Source organism: Gallinula chloropus (assembly GCF_964237585.1).
Source record: "Gallinula chloropus genome assembly, chromosome: 3".
Classification (NCBI taxonomy): Eukaryota; Metazoa; Chordata; class Aves; order Gruiformes; family Rallidae; genus Gallinula; species Gallinula chloropus.
In genome coordinates this window covers 16062610-16083830 of record NC_140087.1, presented here as the reverse complement: position 1 = coordinate 16083830, position 21221 = coordinate 16062610, and the positions used below count along the sequence as shown (strand labels likewise).

General features: G+C 38.8%; 1 protein-coding gene across 4 annotated transcripts in view; it reads right to left on the bottom strand.

Moving 5' to 3' along the window:
- Window positions 1-1617: 1617 nt before the first annotated feature.
- The window catches only part of PNISR (PNN interacting serine and arginine rich protein), a 32151-nt gene continuing 12547 nt past the window's right edge, over window positions 1618-21221 (bottom strand). Inside the window, exons 2-12 of one of the 4 annotated variants that reach the window (XM_084262486.1) lie at window positions 16614-16732; window positions 15196-15381; window positions 12399-12622; window positions 10612-10798; window positions 10092-10282; window positions 9380-9517; window positions 8274-8373; window positions 7519-7572; window positions 6107-6277; window positions 2433-3537; window positions 1618-2158 (exon numbers count right to left, since the gene is read on the bottom strand). In XM_084262486.1, the coding sequence (XP_084118612.1) occupies window positions 2128-2158; window positions 2433-3537; window positions 6107-6277; window positions 7519-7572; window positions 8274-8373; window positions 9380-9517; window positions 10092-10282; window positions 10612-10798; window positions 12399-12622; window positions 15196-15381; window positions 16614-16701 (2475 nt within the window). In that variant the 5' untranslated portion in view covers window positions 16702-16732 and the 3' untranslated portion in view covers window positions 1618-2127. Of the gene's footprint in view, window positions 2159-2432; window positions 3541-6106; window positions 6278-7518; window positions 7756-8273; window positions 8374-9379; window positions 9518-10091; window positions 10283-10611; window positions 10799-12398; window positions 12623-15195; window positions 15382-16613; window positions 16733-21221 lie in introns of those variants that run through there. The other 3 variants (XM_084262485.1, XM_084262487.1, XM_084262488.1) reach the window with 3 other exon arrangements.

The following is a 21221-nucleotide window of genomic DNA, read 5'->3' as shown; positions in this document are numbered from 1 at the left end:
CTGAAACACGAAGGAGTCTATTGTGTGTGCAGCTGACACAGAACCCATGTATTTGTCATTACTGGTGTGCTGAGCACGCTGTTCAGGAAGATGTCTGAAACGGTGAAGGTACAGAGATCGTATGCTCTTTTTATTGGCATACAGTCACTACCCATAGAAGTGCATTTGTGTCAAAAAAATAATTTTCATATTTACAGGAAGTGACAGAATTCCAGTCGTTGGCAGAGTATATAAAGCTTTTCATACACAATCTTTTTCATTATTAGACAGAGAATATAAAATCTGAACTGAAAAGTCAAATTCAACGCATCATGGAAACTGTATTCCTCAATAGCTTTTCTCAAACTTAATTCTAGTTGCTTTCTTTTTCCCCCATGACATCCTTCTGAGACACCTGAAGTGTTCCACTGCCTATTCCTCATAAAGTCCTCGCTTTCACCAAGACCCAGCAGCGCACCGACGCTGGATCAGTACATCCTTATCTATATCCATACCCATGCAAGTAAAAGTAGTGTGTGGCAAAGTGTGCCTTATTTTGCTAGCAGGTATATGGCTGCTTACCCTGTGTCAGAAGACTGAATTGGGGGGGGACGACACACGTTATTTATAACTGATTAACTAATTATTTCTCTGTAACAGTGTTTTCATAAACATGCATGTATTTGCCAGCCATTAGCTTGCTTAATAATTGTACAGTTAAAATGTGAATCTTTGCACTGAAGCTGTTTACTTCTGCATCTGATTTATGAAAAGAAGAAAATTACACTGGAAAAAACGCTACATAGCTGAATTCTAATTATAGTTAAATGGATTAATCTGCTCATGATGACATGCTTTGCAAGTTGCCTGTGCTGGTATGTTTTTTTCTAAGAAGATACAGCCAAAGACATGTTGCTTTGATGTTAAGCCTTTTATCATTTTCACAACTGGTATCTACCAGACTTTCTAGGCACAGATCTCCAATCTTTTCCTGAATTAATGTTCTTTTGTAACAGTCACTGGCCTAGGGTTGTGTATTGTTGGGTTTTTTTTTTAAATTAGTATTATTTCACACTCCTGTTACTAGCAGCAAGTGTTTGTTCCTGAAGAAGGAGGTAATCCAGGACCTCTTTCACTTTATGGTGATAGTAAAAACAAACATCCAGTTAGGTTGCTGTCTAATCAATGCATTAGCTCTACAGGAATCACAATTCTCATAACGCTAACAAAAATAACCAGCTTTAATGTTTACCACACGTTTAATGCCTGTGCCAGAATGTAAAGTTAAGCTACTGTCAGTTTTCTAATGTGTACTGAGTGCCACTTATAGATATATTCCATAAAAACACCTAAAACACAGAGTCGTGTTCCTGTAATGTCCCTGAACGTCCAGAAAGTTCTCTCTGAAAACTGGGTGAGGAATATAGTTCCCGAGCTCAACACTGTCACACAAGATCAGTTAGTTGCGTTATTCCTAATGGGGTTCAGTCTGTTGAAGTATAGCTTGTATTACAGTGACCCATATTTTACACACACAGCATATATTACTTGCTAGTCCAAATAAAAAGGATATTAAAAATCTATTACACATATCTAAAGAAAAAAAAAAAAAGATGTCTTTTCTTTGTTGTTCCACAAACACCCCCACCCCCACCATAGATTAATCTCATCAGGTCAATGGGTTACATACTTTGACAAGTGTTTTACGTTAAAATCTTTTTCAAGTACTTTAAAAATTTGTTATACCAAAAAAAGCTGCCTTTTCCTTTTTTTTTTTGTTTTTCTTTTAAAAAGTATTTCTACAATTCAACACAAAATTCAGGTGCAAGAATTTTAAACAAAAAAATGAACTAAAGAGCTTTATTGACATCACAGTACATTCAATAGTAATTTTAAGAACATTACAGCTGAAAGAGAATGGCATGTTTTATATTCTTAATAAGCACTACCGTTCTTGAAAAAAGGTAATACAAAGAAATCCTATTAGGTATTTAATTCTGAGCAGCATTTGGAAAAAAATACACCTATTTACAGATAAAAAAAGGATTCTGGTTTCACCTACATAGCCACAATGTGCCTCTATAATGAGACAAGCCTTTTATAACTCATGGAATTTTTAAACGTCATAGCACTGGTGCCATAAATTCCTCAGCGTTTACGACGAAGAGGAGTTGTCGATCTGAAAAAAAGGAAAAGGGGGGAAAAAAAAGTTAACTGGAAAAAATTAAAAGATCCCCAAACCCACACACACTTTAGGCTTAGTAATTAATAAGCTTTAAAAGATTTTTCCAAAGTTACTTTTGCCCAAGATAAAAAAAAAAATTAATAAATACCATACTTTATTTAAAAAAAAAGTTCATATGGTGTACACATGAAGACGAATAGCAAAAAAAATAGTAAAAAAAAAAAACAAAAAAAAAGAAGTCAGACAAAATACTTAAAAAGTATACTACCTTGATCGTGACTTAGACTTGTGTTTGCGGCTTGCCTTCTTACCAGACCTTTGAGATTTCTCCATGGAGCATGACCGAATATGCTTCGATTTCTTAGCCTTCTTTTCTTTGCTGCTTCCTGGCGACTCAGAACTACTCCTGGCGCTAGATTCAGAGCCTGACCGCTTTTTGCTATCTTTGGTAGAAATTTTTTTGCTCTCTTGCCTGGAATCCTGTCTTATTATTTTCACACATATTGAATCACTAGTGCGAGTGAAGGTTCTTTCGCTGTCTCTTTTCCTCTTAAACCTACTGTCATCGTGATTGCCAGCCTTGCTTTCTTTTTCCTCCTTTTTGGGCTTATCTTTCCTTTTCTCCTGATCTCTCTCCCTTTCTCTGTTCTTTTTTCTGTCTTTATCTACACCACCTCCGCCCTGCTCCTTCTTCCTTTCTTGGTCTTTACCCTCGCTTTTATGTTTGTGCCTGTTTCCAGTAGGGCTCCTACGCTGCTCTTCGGCTTTACGCCTATCCCTGCTCCTGCTCCGGCTCGCACGGTTAGCTCGCCTGTCTCTCGAGCGGCTACTGCTCCTACGTCGGTCCCAGCTTCTGTCTCTCGAAGGACTCCGATTTCTTCGCCTCTCCCCCCTTTCAGCACTGCGATTTCTACTCGATCTTCTCCTTTCCCTTATTTTCTCCCTGCTCCTACTCCTCTCTCTCCTGTTTCTGTGGGTGTAGCTCCTGCTCCTGCTGCGCCTAACCTTATGTGAGGGCGTCCTACTGCGACTGTGTCTCTTCTTCCTTTTAGGAGAGGAAGAACGCGAAGTGCTGCGGCTACTACCTGAGCTTGTGCTATAGGATGAACTAGATACGGTGCTGCTACTGCTACTGCTCCTGCTATTGCTGCTACTGCTGCCACTGCTTGAGCTTCCTGACCCGCTCCTTCCTGTCCTCTCTTTACCCTCTTTTTTGAGTTCTACATCAGGTGCGATCACATTTGGAGATCTTTTCTTTTCGTGAACCATATCTGCTTCCATTTCTTTTGCCTCCTGTGATGCTGAGTTACTGTTTTGCTCTTTGTTGATATATTCATTCATCTCTTTTGAAACTTTTTCGTTTTGTAGCTTTTCTTCTGGGGAAAAAAAAATATGCAAAACAAAAACACAATTAATTTGGAGTAATATGTCAATAATCCCCATATCGTTACTGCTGGCAAACCCAAATTTCCAACCACCTTTCATCATACTTCTAATTAACACACTGTATATGCCATCATACCAACCATGTACCAAACAACTTATTTTTCTCTATAATTCAAGAAAAGTTCTCCTCCTGGTTTAAAAAAGTGCACAACCCACTTTCACAAGTCGTTCCATGTTCTTTCCTGTTTCAGTGGTTTCAGACAAAGTTCTCAGATGAATACCCTGTAGTCCCAGAACTCCTGAATTCACTTGAACATACATGCTCTTTCATCCTGCAACCTGTCTACAACCCAATTCTCCCCTCCTCCCTTCCTTCAACACTCCTCCAGCAGTACCTAAGCGTCCTGCCTTCCCTCCAGCCCCATTCATCTTGGTCTGAGTAACCACCGGCTGGTCTGATGAAACTGTGTTTCCCACACACTGCATGGGTGGCCTCTCAACCTCAGAACCACGTTGGCTCTGTGTTTGGTAGGCCTCATTATCCAAAAAAAGGCCTTGGAGAAGTATCTCCTGCTGTAGTGACCCATGTTGGGGGTTTTTTCAAAAAAAAGTATCAGGTTTATGGCTTTTCCAAGGACAACTTAAGATTATTCCTCAACGCTAACTACGACTTGCACTTTTACAATTTACTTTTGTCCTTTTTTAAAAGGTTATATAACAAATGAATTCCAAGGAAGGGCACAACAGCATAAAAAGGAGACTCAGATAATCCTTTGCTTAAGACTCAGCTCAAAAATGGAGACCACAGCATTTAATAGAGGGAGATGGTGAACAAGAAGTTAATGTCAGCTAAAGTTACATGTAGCTTTGGTAGTCAGCAAATACTATACATGTGGCGAGAAAACCACACAAGAATTAAAAATACATTTCTTGAAAGCAATGTAATGACTTATCAGGCCAAGATTTTCTTCTAAAATAAGTAATATAGAAATCCAGACCCTCGGAGCCTCTTCCAGAGGTTTCCAACTTTAAAGAAGTTTTACTTATTCCTAATTCAACCTAGGATCCTTTGCATCACTGGCCAAGTTTATCTCCCCTCCCCATTTTTAATTGAACCCAGAAAAAATAACTGGCATACAATACAATGGTCTTTTGATGTGGGCCATCAGCTCCTGAATTCACTTAGGGAACAGAACTGCATCCGGAAACCCAGAGTACTCCAAATGGCAATTGATGGCCAAATCTGATGCAGAAAACAATTCCATCTGGTCCCCAAGTTAGAACACAGGCAGAAGCCAGGTGTATCTTAGAACATGCTGCATTGTATATTAGAAATCTTCTGCTCTTCCCAAACACCACTACAAATGAGATCCTGTGTTAAGTATTCTTCAGATGTGTAGAATCAGCTCCTTTACTCTAGATTTCTTTTTCTGTTAATAGCCCCACAAAGGTGTCCCCAAACTGGCACCTGGCCTCTTGCACTAGGAAGCCAGAGGTCACTCCCCGTATGGCTATCCTTTTACACATAAATCTTAAAACACTCAGGAGAGAGACAGGAATATTAAGGAAACCAAAAATTCAGCAAGTTCAGCCTTTTTGTAAGAGGTCTGTATGTCTTATTTTAGGCCTTTAAGAATTAAGAGGAAATCATCCATCTTAAAGTAAGAAAAAAGCATGCAATAGCATAGCACAGTGCTTTTTTTTCCCTCCAGCTTATGAACTCAGATCTTGACTCCTTAACCATCCAGCGATCTTGACCGCTCTCCAGAAGTGCAAGGTGACTGTGATACCCTTTTGACCTACATTATCAGTACAAAAGGACAAACCTCACCTTGAATGGAGAAGCAGAAGTAAATAACTGATTTATTTTTATTTTTTTATATCAAGCCTGGCGCCTTCGCAGAAGCTAAGAGTGAACTGACTGTTCAATAATCTTTCCCCAGTATTCAATATAAAGATCCAGTTATGAAGATACAACATAGGGAAACAAACCTCAACTTCAACTGAGAACAGTGAGTTCTCTGCCTGCCACTGCACACTCTGAAAGGCATGCTGCACAGGTTTATGTGACAGAAAAACAGGGTTTTCAGGTGAAGTGTGCTTCATATACTCAAGAGTATACAACTCTGAGGAATCAAGTTTATATAGACTGCAGTCTGGTGCAGAAAGGTGAGCTTTACCCCCAGTCACAGCTGGAATAGTAATAATTTTTTTTAAAAAATGCATATACATATTTTTATAAAGCAATGCTATTACTTATGCAGTACAATATCTATAGCATCTAGATAGATATGCACCACATCTGCTCTTTTAACACTGAAGTAGACTAGTTTATGGAAAATGTTACATGGATTCTTTTCTTATTAGAAAGAAAAGAAGCAAACCCCATTTTGATCAAGTGGCTCAAACATCCTTTTTTACATTAAAAGAACATTATTCCCAACTTTGGCTTCATATTTTTTGGCTTAAAGTGTGTTTTCTCTCCCACGAATGTACACATCCTAGGGAGTAGATTCCATACACAGCATCACAGTAAGAAGAGATTAAATGACTTACCTTCTAGCTGTTTTTCTAGTAGCAGCTGCTGTTCTCTCTCTTTTCTCCAAAACGCTTCCTGTTTTTGCCTGATTCTATGTCGTAATTCCTCATCATCAGTATCAGATGATTCAGAGCCTCTGTCACTCCTCTCATCTTCACTGTCTCCTGATCCATAACCACCCAGTCCACCTGCGTGCATAAAGTCCAGTCTATCACGAGGAAAGGTTAAGCTTTGTTCTTAATATTTCTGTGGGGCAAAGAGGAGAGTAACATTGCCCTTCCTTCACTTCCTCTTCTCTGAAGAAGTCACTTTATTCTGGTAAGTGCCAATGTTGTTTGGCTGGTGGCCCCCATATCTGCATTGATGCTCACTGTCTGGTTCTGGAACAGCTCGTCTATTTTCGGCAAGCACCCACTGTGATCACGGTATTTCCATTGTATGGAATGGCAAAAAAAGCTCCCTGCAGAGACTGTAACAGTGCCTGTCTCTGTGTCAGCACCTGGACAGAACATGCCTGGCACCCCTCCTAGAAGAGATCTCTGAAATGACTTCAGCCGCCTCCGCAGTCCACGGCTACAGAAACTCTGAATGAAATACCAATCTTTCTACAAGGAATTAGGAAACACTGCACTTTCACAGGTACAGAGATGGGACAGAAATGGACGTTCTTCTCTCCTAGAGATATTAATAACTACTGGACTGATAAGAAAGATGAAGTTAATGTAAACATCTGTCATGGAGATACTTTACTTTCTTTCAGTCTGAGGTTCTTCTGATCTACCTTTATTGAGTTAGCTTTAAAACATGAATACTTGTGATGGTAACATTCAATCTAATTCACTGGAATTCCAGGTAACGAACACGTAACCAAATCACTGGCACTGCTGTAGTATGTTTTAGGTGATAAAGACCACGTTGGGAAAGATCTTTTGCTGCTGTGTCTCAAGCAGAAATTTCAATCCTTTTCCCGTGTTGTTTCTGATAACCTATGATATGGGAGCCTCTGTGCTTATGTGGCTTTTCAATAAAATAATAATTATTATTATCCATTTCCCTTCTGGTTTGGATGGATCAAAATAGGAAAAAAAACATAAACCAGTATTCCTCTCTCTGAAGACCGCAGTGTGCTTCTGAAACAGTCATACTTTGAAAAGTAAATTTATCTACAGTTTTTATGTATTTTCAAAATAAGGGCAAGATTCTCATACACTAACTCACACTGACTAGTCCTTTACTCCAAAAAACATCCCACTTATACCAGTAGGATCACCTGTGAAACAAAGAAAGGTGCTGGTAATGATAAAGTTATCGGAAAGTGACCCATAGTCTTGGGCAATTCAAATCTAGTTTCATAATGCAATTTCTAGAAATGCAAGGCAAGAGTGAAACTCCCCCTTTAAGCCCTCTCAAAAATAAGGAACATACTTACCGAGTCCAGTGAGGGAAGCCAGTGCACTGGACTGTGCCAGCTGTTTTGCAGGAGCTTTGTATCACATCAACAACAGGAACAACATGTTAACACAAATAGCCACGATTTCATAGTCATGAGTCTATGGTATTGTTAAATCTACTACTATTGCTGTTCTTTGGAGGGAGAGAAGAAACATTAAAAACGCATCATCCATTTAAATCCACTTCTAGATTTTTCTGACCATGAAGATTTAAACTGCATATCAACAGTGAACAGAAAAACACAAATATATATTCATAAATCACTTTCCAAGTTATGGCAGCTGCACATAATTTCCAAGTTTCAGTAGTTACATATTTAGATTAACTCATTTATGTTAAAAAAGCCTGGTATGTAAGTCAATACATGTTAATAGTGAAAGCAAATGAATTACTAATTGAGGACTCAAAGCTCGTCTCTTTTCACTTCTGAACAGCTAAGAACTTGAGATAAAGATGATAGCATTGAGAAACAGCTACAACTCAAGAGCCATTGACACACAGGTACCCTTTTAACTAAAATGAATTGTATGAAAGAAATGGAGTAACTGAAGTAACTCACGATACACTGCACAGGACAACAGTACATGATTACTGGATTTGAGCTCTACCAGGTTGGATGCACTACACTGGAATTGTTCTTGGGGGATAACTATGGAGGTTAAATGTTCTAGAGACATGCAAATATAGAATATTCACAGAAGAAACTAAAAACCAAAACAAAACCCGGCATACCTTTAGTTGCTTTACGGTGAACATCTTTGGCCACGTAATAAATCTCTTCATTTGTGACATCTAAAAGAATCTCTGTCAGAAGCATTTTTGTCAGCATCATCTGAAGAGAATTGCAGACACAATTAAAAACCTCTTAAATAAATGCTACATTCCAATTACATCCGTGCAGCTTCACTTTTTTTGATGGCTGTGAAAGTACTCTCCTGCACACTTCATTTAATGATTTCTTTCAACAGACATAACTTAAACACATAGATCTGGACATTGTTTAAATCTGACCTGATTTCAAAATTTTCAGGACAGTCTGTAGCTTGGCTATTACACACAGTTATCCAGGGCACTGATTCCAAATTTCAAAAATGATACAACCAATGAGTACATAAATCAGAATATACTCAGACTAGTTCCCATTTATTCTTTTAAAAAACAAAAAGCACCTTCTGACTGGTACAGTGCCTCCCTGACCCCTACCTTGCAAAAATCATCAGAGATTACTTAGATAGGATTTTATTATTACATATTTACTGAAAAAAATGCTAGTAGCTAGTTCTCCAAGCTACTCAGTCTGGCCACATGCTTTGCAAAAATACATTTATCAAACTTTAGAATTCAGCATCTTCATTAACAATGTTCCTGTTGTACAATTAGCATACAACTGAAACGTCAAAGTATGAACTTTCAGCAGATGCAGTGAAATTGTTGCTGGCCTAGGACTTAGGTTCCTAGCATTTCTTTGCAAGAATACACTTCTTAAATTCCCTTTCACGGGAGCTGAGGTTGACACATAGATTTCAGACAAGTACATTTGATCATCACAAGTTTCCAGCAATGTGACAAGTTAAGCTAAACCACAGAATTAACAATGATCAATGTTAAGATCACAGTCATTACATTCTTTCAGTGTTGTGTTAAAATACAAGTTATATAACCTACATCCTTGTCTGTATGAGAAAGACAGCATTATAAGAAGACATGCAAATATAACCCTGCTTTAGTGTCTATGTACATTGACAGTATCAGGCAGAGAAAAGGTGTTTCACTGTGCAGTGCCCGAAAAATATGAGCAAACAGACAGAAATACTTAGAGAGAACTGTGTTATTAATACCATTTGATATTCCTTTTCCTCTTCTGTCATTTCTGGTTCACTTTGCTCCTCTTGAGGAGCTGGGGATGGACTCCTACTGATTTTGCCAACGCTTACAGCTTCTGTGTTTTCAGCATCTTCTTCTTCTTCATCACTGTCCTACAAGAACAGGATCATACATTTCAATAAAACTTTAGATGTCTATCTCAATGGTTTCTATTTGTGATAGTCAACTTTATAATTAAATCTGTATTAGTTATTACACTATTTCTTTTCTCCCCATCCCCCCCCAATAACCATGCAGGTACCCCTCTAGCCACATGAGATTAAGTAAATATCTAGTTATCAGTTCACTGACAGACAGGCACTCAGAACTGCAAACAAATGAGGTAACCACTAAAGTGAAGGCAATACAAGGCTTCCTAAATGGGTTCAGTTTAGCAAACACAAGTATCTGAGTTTTTTCAGCTACTGATTTAGGATTCAAACCTTCAGAGACCATGGATATTATCAAAATACAGAAAGGAAAGAAAAAAAGCCCATCATTGCTTTGCTACAGCAATTCAAATTACACACTTTTGCCCCTTGGACATTAACAACTTCAAAACACAAAGTAAATACCAACAAAGCAGCAGCTTAACTTTACTTTGAGCAACAGAAACAGAGAGATAACCAGAAACATGGTCTCTCACAGAAATACAGACCTGAGCGAAAAGCAAACACTTCTACTTACAAATTTACTTTTCTGTGGTAGCCGTGGGCCATCCCCTTCTTCAGCCTCCTCACTTTCCTTTTTTTCTTTTTTAGACATCTGGGAACGTTGCTGCTCCATCCTCTCTTTCTCCAATTTTTTCTGTTTTTCTCGTTCCATCTTTTCCAGGCCCTCACGAATCCAGGCAGGCAGAGTTCTACGCTTCACAGCGTCTACAGAAGCAAGATTTACAGCTTTAGAAGATGAAAAAAACCCCTTTCCCCAAAAAAGAAAAAACAAAAAACCATCACAAAACCCCAAACAAAACCAACAAAAAATACCCCCACCCCAAGAAAAAAACCCAAACCAAAACCAAACCAAAACCAAAGCAGCCAACCCTCCACCCCAATCTAAACAAACCACAAGTCTGCCTGTGGGGAAAAAATCCATTTATAAAGCCTTTATCTTTCCCCCATTTTTTACTTTACTCAGTAAAATCTCCAAATTTTGCAATTCAAACACAGCTTTTATGTTTTTCCATTAAGGAGTTGTTAACATGTACCAATCTGTGGAGGCTCCTGTTTCACGGGCATCGCAATAGGTGAACGCTGTCGGTCTCTGAATGAGGGTCTTTCCCTTCGATTTTGAGGAGGTGCAGGAGGTGCTGGTGGACCTGGCGGCCCTGGTGGTCCTGGCTGCCAGTAAGGTGGATGAAATCCACCTTGAGGTGGACCAAAAGCAGCCCCATGCTGAAAGAGTAATGCAGTTTATTTTTCTTCACATGTAACACCAAATACAGCGTGTGTGCAAGTCGGTCAACAGAAATCCATGCAAGTAGGCATCCACCATTTCTAGGCTACTGAGATCTCTCAATCTCTTTTTCTGTGGTCCTCAAGAAACAAGCTTCCTTTATATATTTAATGAGTAAACTTAGATTTAGGCAGGGATACTAACGAAGCTCAAAGGGCTTCGAGCAATCGCCTTTCATAGTGTGCTAAACATTAAGCTCTATAATCACCATCCATCTCCAGCAGTTCCTTGCCAGCTTCCCATCAGAGCATGCAGTTAAAGAAAGAGGATACAAAACTAAGGTTGACAAGTCTGGCTACGTAAGCAGTCTTCCCTTGTAACTACAACACAAGGACAAAAATGAAGAGTTTGAGCTTTTATTACATGAGAATTTTGCACTGGGCACTTTCCAGTAATCCTTCATGGATGTAATTAGTAAGGCTGATTTAAGTATTAAATGCATAAATATGCAGGTTCGGTACAGACCCTGAGCTCTGAGCGTATCTTGAGGCATAAATGAGGGGGGTTTTTGTTTTAATGTTTGGTGCTCAGAAATCCTAACAAAACTATTTAATAGGAGTGCTTAGGAAGAAGGTTCTAGTATCAAATATGCTTTTATTATAGTCTACTGACTACTTAAGTCAGTGGATTTCTACCATACCACTACAATTTCAGGTCAAGCATCCCTCTGTTATTCACTACAAGCCAAGTTTTCTATAGTATTTAGAGAAATTAATTTTAAGAGTTGGTCCCACAATAGCAAACAAAGAAAATCGTAATAATTGAAAATTACTGGTTCTCTTCCTAACAATATTGCTGAGCAAGAGAAGTTAATAATAGAGAAAGAAGGCCAGAAGACAGAAACACATTTCTGCCTGTCTTCCCTTGGGTTTGTTCATGGACAGAGGTACGTGCTTTAACAGGTACGGTTTGTCATTTGTACCAAGAGTTTTGAAAGAAAAAAAATAGGGAAAAGATCCAAAATTTCTTTTTGTTTAAAGATTTGTGCAACGCCCCCTGCTATTATCAATGCTAAAACCACCTACAGGCTTATTATGCTATGCAACTTTTATGCCAGAATGAAGAAAAAATTGGATTTTTTTTAAGAAATGCCATTCTTTATTCAGAGAATCACAGTAGATAGATATGGGAAGGATCAATGGATCATCCAGTCTATCTCCCTGCAAATACAGGGCTATTCCTTACGGTACATTATCTAGCATGTTTAAGTATATATTTCTGAACTTTATATTTTTTTTCCTTCTCCTCTGCCTTTTTTTTTCTTTTAACCACAAAACTACATAATGTTCATTTATGTACTGGAACAGAGTGATATATTTTAATATTGCAGACAACAGCCATTTCTCATTACTAGTATAGAAAAATACCCTTTGGGCTCAGAACAGAAAACTCTAAAGTCTCTTCTGTAAAGCATTTGGTAAAAATGTGTCTGAGCAGGTAACAGACTCTGTAGATGTTTGCAGCAGTGAAGAATGGAGGAACACATCCACGGAAGGGACTCTGCGCGTCTACAGTACTAAAGCAACAAATATGTTTCACCTGATAGTCAAACTGGTTCACTGGCCCCATTGCAAAGTTATCGGGAGGTCCCCCAAAGTTGTGATTGTTCTGGTTAAACATATGCCTGTTGTCAGGAGCAAATTCCCCACTGTCCTGACTGTTGCTGTCCTCAGATGGAGGCACAATTTCCATTTGACCTGGGGTAGGAGCCATCCACTGCTGATCTGGAGGTGGGTGAGGGGGCTGGTGAGGCATTCCCCATTCTGTACAGGATTTAGAATATAATTCAAAACCAAGTTAGTACGAGTTATATGAGTCACAAATCACTCAGTGTTCTTATATTTGTCACAAGGTTCCTCGAAGCAACACAGATGATAGTTACACAGAATCATCAATCTACAGGTTGTATTATACTCTCCCAGTAATTTCTCCAACAAACTGAAAGAAATACAAATAGCTGTAGCTGAACTAAAACATAAAGAGGGCAGAACTGGATGGACACAGACACAATGTAAAGTTGTTTTTATAAATCTCCAGTGCTACTGAATCCACCCTAGCACTTACACTTTGTGTAAACTGTTAAAGAACTGCTCTTGTTTCTCTGTGCTGTTTCAACTTTCAAAGTAATGAGGCTATTTCATACCTTTACATAACAGACTTAAAACCATTTGCTTTCCATAAGAAGCCTTTTGCAAGCAGCAGAACCACTGAAACCTGCTTTCCAAAGTCTTGTAACTTGACAAGAGATGACGCCCAGGATTCTGCAATACCCAGCAGATGTACCACCATAAGCTACAGTCCTAAGTCCACAAACACAAGCTACAGTTGGCTATCAGAGTGAAAAGAGTTTATGGAATTAATTAACAGCTCATGTGGCCATAAGCTTTTTCTTCTTAGAAAATCAGCCTAAAAATTATGCCAAATTTGCCGATATTTATGTAGTGTGAGAGAAGCACCTTGTAACTTTCACCAGTAGCAGAATTATTACCTAGTCTCTCAGCTATCCTACTCATCTGCATAATAACTGGATCCATAACTGTAGCAACTAGGATGGGTCAACACAACTTTTCTACTTGGTTGTTTTAAGATCCCAGCGCTTCCTTCACTCTCACCACTACCCTGGTAGGTCATGTTTAGCTGATTGATTAAATCTTTTCCCAAGTAAATACTGCTAATGCATTCTAAAGGACAGAATCCTTTATCCTTTAAGTACAGATAACAACAGTTACTGTTCATAAATGTATAATATTTCACACTACCTAAATGCCCAGGTTACTTCAAGCATACAACAGGTGCTGTTTTCACTTGTGGAACATGAATGCCTTCAAAATGAGCTGTCTGCTAGTTATGCAGATTGTTTTCAGGTTGCCATTGTGATTTTTTATTAGTAGAACATAAAGGGCTTTTGGATCCAAAAAGAAACTTGGAAGGATATAGAGAAAGGCGAAGCTTTGTAGAAAAAGTAAATACATGAAGATGACTTTGGCTAACCATGTACATACACTGTGACTTAAGTTTGTCTGCTATACCTTTACACTTTTAAGAGTAACAGTGCCTAATTTAAGGCTAGGTGGGTTGTATGCACATGGTTGTTATCAGTGCCCCCCCAAACCAGGAAAAGAACATATTGTTTGAGTAAGATATCCAGTGACAACAAAATGCATTGGAACATTGTTTCCCATTAACAAAAGGGTTTATGTTTTTCTCACTCCTGTTGTGTGTCTTCTGGGTGAGCTGAGGCTCCCAATAACAAAGAGCAAAACGTCTTCTTTTTAACCTTGTGTGACTATCTGTCTGTAAAAGCTACCACTTAAGATACTGTTCTTTTTCACTTCACAGATGAAAAAGCATAGGAACTCACTACCACAGGATCATATGAAAAACAAAGTTGTCCAATAATGACACAGTATTTCTGTGAAAACCTCTATAGTTAATGTATAGAATTAAATACAGCAAAGTTAAAATTTTTACATGTGGCTACAATAACTTACTGCCCAGGGCAGGAAGGTGAAACTGAAGCGAAACCTGATGGCTACCTCTCCTTATGCACATGTAAGAACTGCCAATGACATTTTAAGTATAGTTTTATTAAACTTGGACAAACTTGAAAAGTCACAATGAAAACTGGAGACATTTTCTTTCAATCACAAAACAGAACTGAGCATGGGGTGCAGTTCTCACCAAGACAACAGAGGGTGTGCACAGAGTGCCTTGTTCATTGCAGTGTGGTGACAGAACAGACCTTGCAGAAAACAACTTGAGACAAATTCTTAGGAGAAAATACCCCACCTCTGCTGCAGGTGTACTGATGGTGTTATTTTATGAAGCTTTAAAAATAAAATGAATTTTTGGCCAAAACTGAAATTTTGAGAAAATTAAGAACTGAAACTAATCAATACATTCTACATGCCCAGATCTTGCCAGAAGCAGGTATTGGGTATTACACTACAGGAGAAGGGAACAGGTGCTCCTTAATTCTGAGGTACCCTGTTGCCTTCTGTGCTGCCATTCCTATTGCAGGGGGATAATCAACAGAACACACAGGGTGTAGATCCAGGGAAATAAATATGTAACTGCAATTCATGATTTATTTCTCTACAACATTCACGGACAGAACATATATACATTATAAAACCAATTTATATATTGTATATAGAGATCACTGCGTTGTGCTATCAGACTTTTCTGTCTGTACTGTCAGTGTTAATTAACTCAGTTAATCAGTTGAGGTTACTGGTAGTTTGGTAGGATGGGGCACATTCACATCCACAAATGTCTGACAAAATTAAGGTTTCATTGCATGAAAAAAAAAGAATGAAGGGGAAGGAAAACAAACCTGGCTGCCACATTCTGTTGAAGTTGGGATCCCCCTGAAAATTATTATGGTTGTTTGGACCAGACTCTATTCCTGAAATGTCCTGTCCGTTTGGCATCATTCCTTGCTGTTCCACTACACTCTGTTGCCCTGAGGCTTCTCGCTGAGCAATCCATGCTTGAGCTAGTGCAGCCCAGTCAATCTGGCCTAAAATAAACAGAGGAAATTTAACAGGTTAGCATCCACAGGTCTGAAGTTTAACACTGTTTCTCAATTACATGTCTCCTGGCTCAAGAGAAACAGACAAGGTACCAGGAGCACCATTACAACTTATTTGCAGTGCACAGTAAAACAAACTGAAAGCAAATGTCTACAAACTTGCTGAAGTAGTTTCTCTGTATAAGTTCAAAATGCCACAAGGCAGATTATTTTAGGTTCACATTAGCAGTAAATGAGTGGTAGTAATGCAGCTTTTTCAGAAGTGAACCGATTTTGACATCAGAAAGAAATAATATATAGCCTTACATTCTGAATTAATGAAGATTCCAGTGTAAAAAAGACACGTGGAAAACTACATTTTCCAATTTATATTATTTGTATAAAGCCCTGATTTATTGAATTCTATTTAATGTTAAAGTTCTCTCCCCTCTTTTTTCTCTTTACTACCATTCCTACCAGTATGGAAATGAACTGCACTCTCAGATGAGGCCACTAGCAAGTCTTCTGCTCATTATCAAGTCAGGAAATCTCTCTAGTGAAGTTACAGAAATTCAAGTGACAGAAAGCAATGTAAAACCAGTGTGCCTGATCACTCTGCCTGAGCATTAAATATACAACTCCACCCTCCTTATCCACATCTATTATTTCTCTTGATACTTTGAACTGTTGTCACCTCTCAATTTAAGATATAATTTAAGTTCTGTTGTTTAAAACATGTGGGGTGGGGGTGGGGTTGATGGGGAACCTAAACCAAACAGGTTTGGTTATATTTGGTTACTACTAACCTTTCAGTGAGCGTTTTTCTGTGTGTACATCTGCATTAGCACTTCTGCCACACAGGCACTAAATAAAAAGCAGACTTTCTCAAATAAATTATTAGGCTTGGCTAAAAACTGTCAGGGACACGGATTCTATAAAGTAAATGAGGTTTAAATGTTGATCTGTATGACTAGTAAAAGGCTGATAATTTGTCAGGGATAACTCAGGTTGTTTGCTGGTATTTTGCATATTAAATATTAATCATGTCAAAACATTTGGTATGGATGTATGTTTTCTGTTTTTTTCTAGCTGTTCAGAAAAGCATCATAAATGTATTATCTTGAGAGCAGCTACAAAAAAAAAAAAAGCAATTATCAGTCATGCTCTGTAACAAAGATTCAAAAATTCAAATGACAACAGGTTTAAAAAAAATTAATCCACAAAGCTTTCTATATACTTACTGGGATCTTGCTGGTGCTGAAATGACTGCATCCACTGCTGTTGGTTCAAAGGCCATTGCTGCCAAGGTTGTCCACCTTGATCCCACATCTTTTAAGTCTTTATATAGTCTATATTTCAACTAAAAATAATAGTTGTATGTTTAAATAGATGCCCATGAAATAGCACATAACTGAAACTTACATAACTGCAGATATAGTTAAGCCTTGCAAAGCAAGCTGAAGCAATGCTGGCTTAGTATTTTAAGCTGGAGGAAATGGTTCATCCTTTAGAGTAATATCTGAAAATATTACTGTAAGGTTTCAGAAGCCTAGTATGCTTTCTCTGCACTTTTGCAAAAAGAATTAACTGCAAAATGACGTTCAAGGAGAGATATGACAAGTCTGTAAGACAAGAACTCATCTGGCAATAAATGCAATTTAAAGTAAGTCAAAATATAGAAGACATTACTTAAATGATATGCTCGTTTGGTTCTTAGGGAAAGGATGTGTATTCTTCTAGGCTGGTGTCATGCAAGGTGGTTAAGCGAGACAAAGGAAAATCACGGAATGGTAAAACACATTGTTAACGACTGCACTGCAGAACTGCACAGGTACAAGAGGGTGCCCACATGCATTTAATGCACTCTACCAGGCTCATTATCATTTCTAAATAAAATACGCCTTCAAATCTGAGAGAAAAATAAATAAATCACTGCAAAACTGCACATTTACCACATGGTCCCTTCAAATCACACAAAATGTTTTTTCAGTGCTGTGCTGTATGTCCTCACCAAGCAGGCAGTGGCAGGCCTCATGGCAAGGGAGCTCCACAGACTGCTTTAAGTGAAGCTCCAGGACTAGCTCTGCAAGAATTCAGTGAGGCAGAGCAGCCTGCCAGGTAGATTTGCCTATAATGGCACACCAGCTCCTTCTGCTCATTTGTACCCACTGTGTACACACCTAACCTCCTACACCAGTGGGGAGGACCAGTGAGCAGGCGCCTTACACTGCTCCAAAACAGCTTTTCTGAAGACAAAGCCAAGGCCCAGTTTTGGCAACACTCCAGGAACAGTTCCCAGTGTCCATGTGGGTTAGACTGCACCAGGCACGACTCCCTCTGTCTGCCCTTCCCAGTCTGTTACCAACAGGCCTACCACCCTCAACGAATATACTCTCACACCATTCAACACAACAAACTTTGATTTCATGCTGTGAGAGCATCACCCACAGAGGCTGTTTCAAATGCTCTACACTGGAATGAAATAGAGAAACAAACATAAAAGTCATTCCCAAGGTCCCAGGAGCAGCAGACAGGCCTAGTCAGCGCTGGCAGCCCAGTGTAACACCGAATAGATGAATACAGCCCGGCCACTTCACAGGAAACCAGCTCAAAGCTGCCGGGGCCACCAGCCAGGAAGAGAACCCCAACCCTTCTTACCCAGCAGGACACAAGCAACCCCACAGAGCAAGCTGGATTTCGGCACACACAGGAAGAGCAATGAGGAGGGGATCCCTCTCGCAAAGGGATCTCGTGCTTAGTGCTCAGGCATTCATGTAAATGATTCCATGACTGTAAGGGGCAGAGCATCACCCTACAAAAATGCATGACAAAAAGGGCTGCACATCACCTTGTGGGGTGTTTGCTGGGTCATGCAGAGATGAATGCAAGCTCATGTTTTACATACTTCTGTCAAATTCTGGTTGTAACCTGAGAAACTGTAGATCACCTTTGCTTTGAGATCACGTACATTCAAGCAAACAATCTACACAGGTATGGCTCAGAAAAATTCAGTATGTATTTTGGGAGGGGTTTAAACAAGACCAGATCAGGTTTGGGAAGAGGTGGAGGGGGGATTGTGGAATTACTGGGGAAAAAAATTCCTTTTCTACTTTCATATTTTTTTCTTGCCAACTTATTTGGGTTTATTTCTTTTTTCACAATACCTTCATAACATTCAAATTTTTAGTAGGTGACGACAGTGTCCCTCTTTTGGGTTTGCTTTTAGGGTTTTTGCTTGTGGTTTTATTTAACATTTTGATTTGTACCTAGGAAGCCAACTTTCTTACTCCAGTTGACAGTAAAAAGGTGGCCAATGTGCATTAAATCTGACATTTAATGTGGCCCTGCCACTCCTAGCTCTCCTAGTACTCACATATACATATTTAATATGCAAAGTATGATTAAGTAGTTTCTCGTACTATTTTCACCCTAAAGTAAGAAAAAAGTAAGTACCAGTTTCCTCTTCCCCTTAATTCACCTTTCCATCCAGAATCCAAGTTATTTCAACTGTCAAAATAAATATTAGGAGCATCTCTACAAATTCAACTGGATTGCAATGTCCTCCACACACAGTTTTTTTCTGAATTGCATCAGATGATATTTATTTTTGTGTATTTCTGGCTGTACCTGGCCTAAAATCTTGGACATTCAAGACTATTTTTTTTTTACATGCTCCAGCTAACACAACTAGCTTGTAATAAACCACTTGTCAGTTATTCTTTCTCATGGATTCTGCACTGAAAAGGATATTTAGTATTCCAGCCTTTTTTTTTTTTTCATTATTGTCTCACTATGGACAAACTGAAGTGCTAGTCTGGAGCATAAGAAGGTGTAAGGCAACAAATTCCTCCAAATCTCTTCTGTGCAAGCTGCCCCCAAGATGGCAACTGTCTTACTGTTTTACAAAGTGTTCAAATAAATTCAACTTTCTTTTGGGGAGGCAGATAAATTATTCTGCAGCTTTATCATCTGGCATCTGAAAAGGTGATCAAAAGACACAGAAGACAGACAGTGACTTTAGGCAGCAGCAGCATTCCTTCCCCTCCTGGCTTCCCTCTCAGCCAGTTATTATCCCCTAGGTCACTGAGGCCAACTCAGCAGTGCTAAAGAACTCCACCACTTCCTTACCAGACCACCTAGTACTCCTCCAGGCTGCTCCCAAAAACATTTCAGGTCCCTGCACAGACCTGGGACCCAGAGGACAGATGGGATGTGTCAATTCTGGTTTGGAAGGTCAGAGACCTTCATGCAGTGCCAACTGGCTTCAGGATCAGAGGGGAAAAAAAGGAGTCAGGTTTTAGTTCTTAGCGCACATAGCTGCTTCTCCATCCCTCTGCAATATAATATGGCCTAGAGTCTTCAACTTTCCCCAGAGAGATTATTTCACCTTATTATTGCTATTTTGGGAAATCAGGTGGGGAGGTGCAAAGCAAGAGGTCAAGACATGCAGTTGATTTCTATTTTGATGCACAACAGTATGACAAGACAGCAACAACTGTGTAAAACCTTGAAGAACTTAAACATTTGGTTAATTTATGCCATCCAGAGCAGACTGATTTAAAATCACTGACATTTGAAACTGCTAATTTTAGTTTGTAAACTGTATTTGAAAGCTATTGATGCTGTACTGCATTTGTACTTTTACTGTTTTCCTGAAGAAATGCTTATTTTCATAGCTTGGCAACTATAAAACATGCTGGCTTTCAAGCATACAGATTAGGAAATTTAGTGTAAAAACTTTCTTTGTTCATTAGAAATTCATATTACACAAATCCTTAAGCAATTACATAATTTTATGCATCTGTGTATGTACACACAAAAGCCCTTTTCCAATTACCAAGTTAAAACCTGGCAAAACTATTTCAAATTTTGTATTTATTTCAACTCATCTTCACTGTTGTGCTAATTTTTGGACAGAAACAGTAATCACATAAGAAAGGAACAAAATGAGAGTCTTAAAATATTTATAACAGTAACCTTAAGATATACTGGCTAAAAGACATGACCACAAATCTTAAAATTCTTTTAGGATTAAGAACTAAATGATGTATTTTAATATGCACTATTCACAGCTAGTGAACAGAAGAGGTTTGTTCTAAGGCCTCCTCTATGGTGACCTGAAACAGCAGAACACCATCGTTTTCTGAGAACCAGATTTCCCTACTTGGTTTGTTGCACTCTTTCCCAAGCTTTCACTAACTAGTACCTGGTAAACATGAAAAAAGACACTGGATGAAAAGTCTTCTCACTTATTACAGGGAGGTCACAGCATTTAAAGGTGGTTCAGTGTCTTCACAGACTGTTTTGCTACACACTGAAGTGTTTAATGGTTTCATCTGCTTTTACATTTCCAGTGCAAACGAAGTGGCTCTTCCTTATCATATTCTAACAGATAACTAACTCCTGCATACAGGAGTATGACATCTATTAAGTCACCAGCACATAACCTATTTGATGTTACTCTTTTTTTAGGTGAAAGTACTTAAGTGTATATACTACCTGTGAAACTTTACTGAGAAGAGTGTTAGAACATCCCAACAGATGCTCAGCATTGTCCCACTGGACACCACTGACATTCTCCTTTGCTAGTGGCACTATTTTAAAGATGTCAAAAATGAAAACAGACTGAGCCAAGTCTTACCATAATCAACAAAACAGATCTAAGTTACCAAACTCTGGAACACTTTTGACCCTAAGCACAATGAACAGGCAAGGGCACATACTTCTAAAGAACTCACGGAACACAGGAAAGAAAATGTACCCTGTTCTGAGTACTTTTAAATTTACCACAAGGGATTCAACACCAATATGGAGTTGGGTAAAAAAAACCCCAACAAAACCAAAACCCC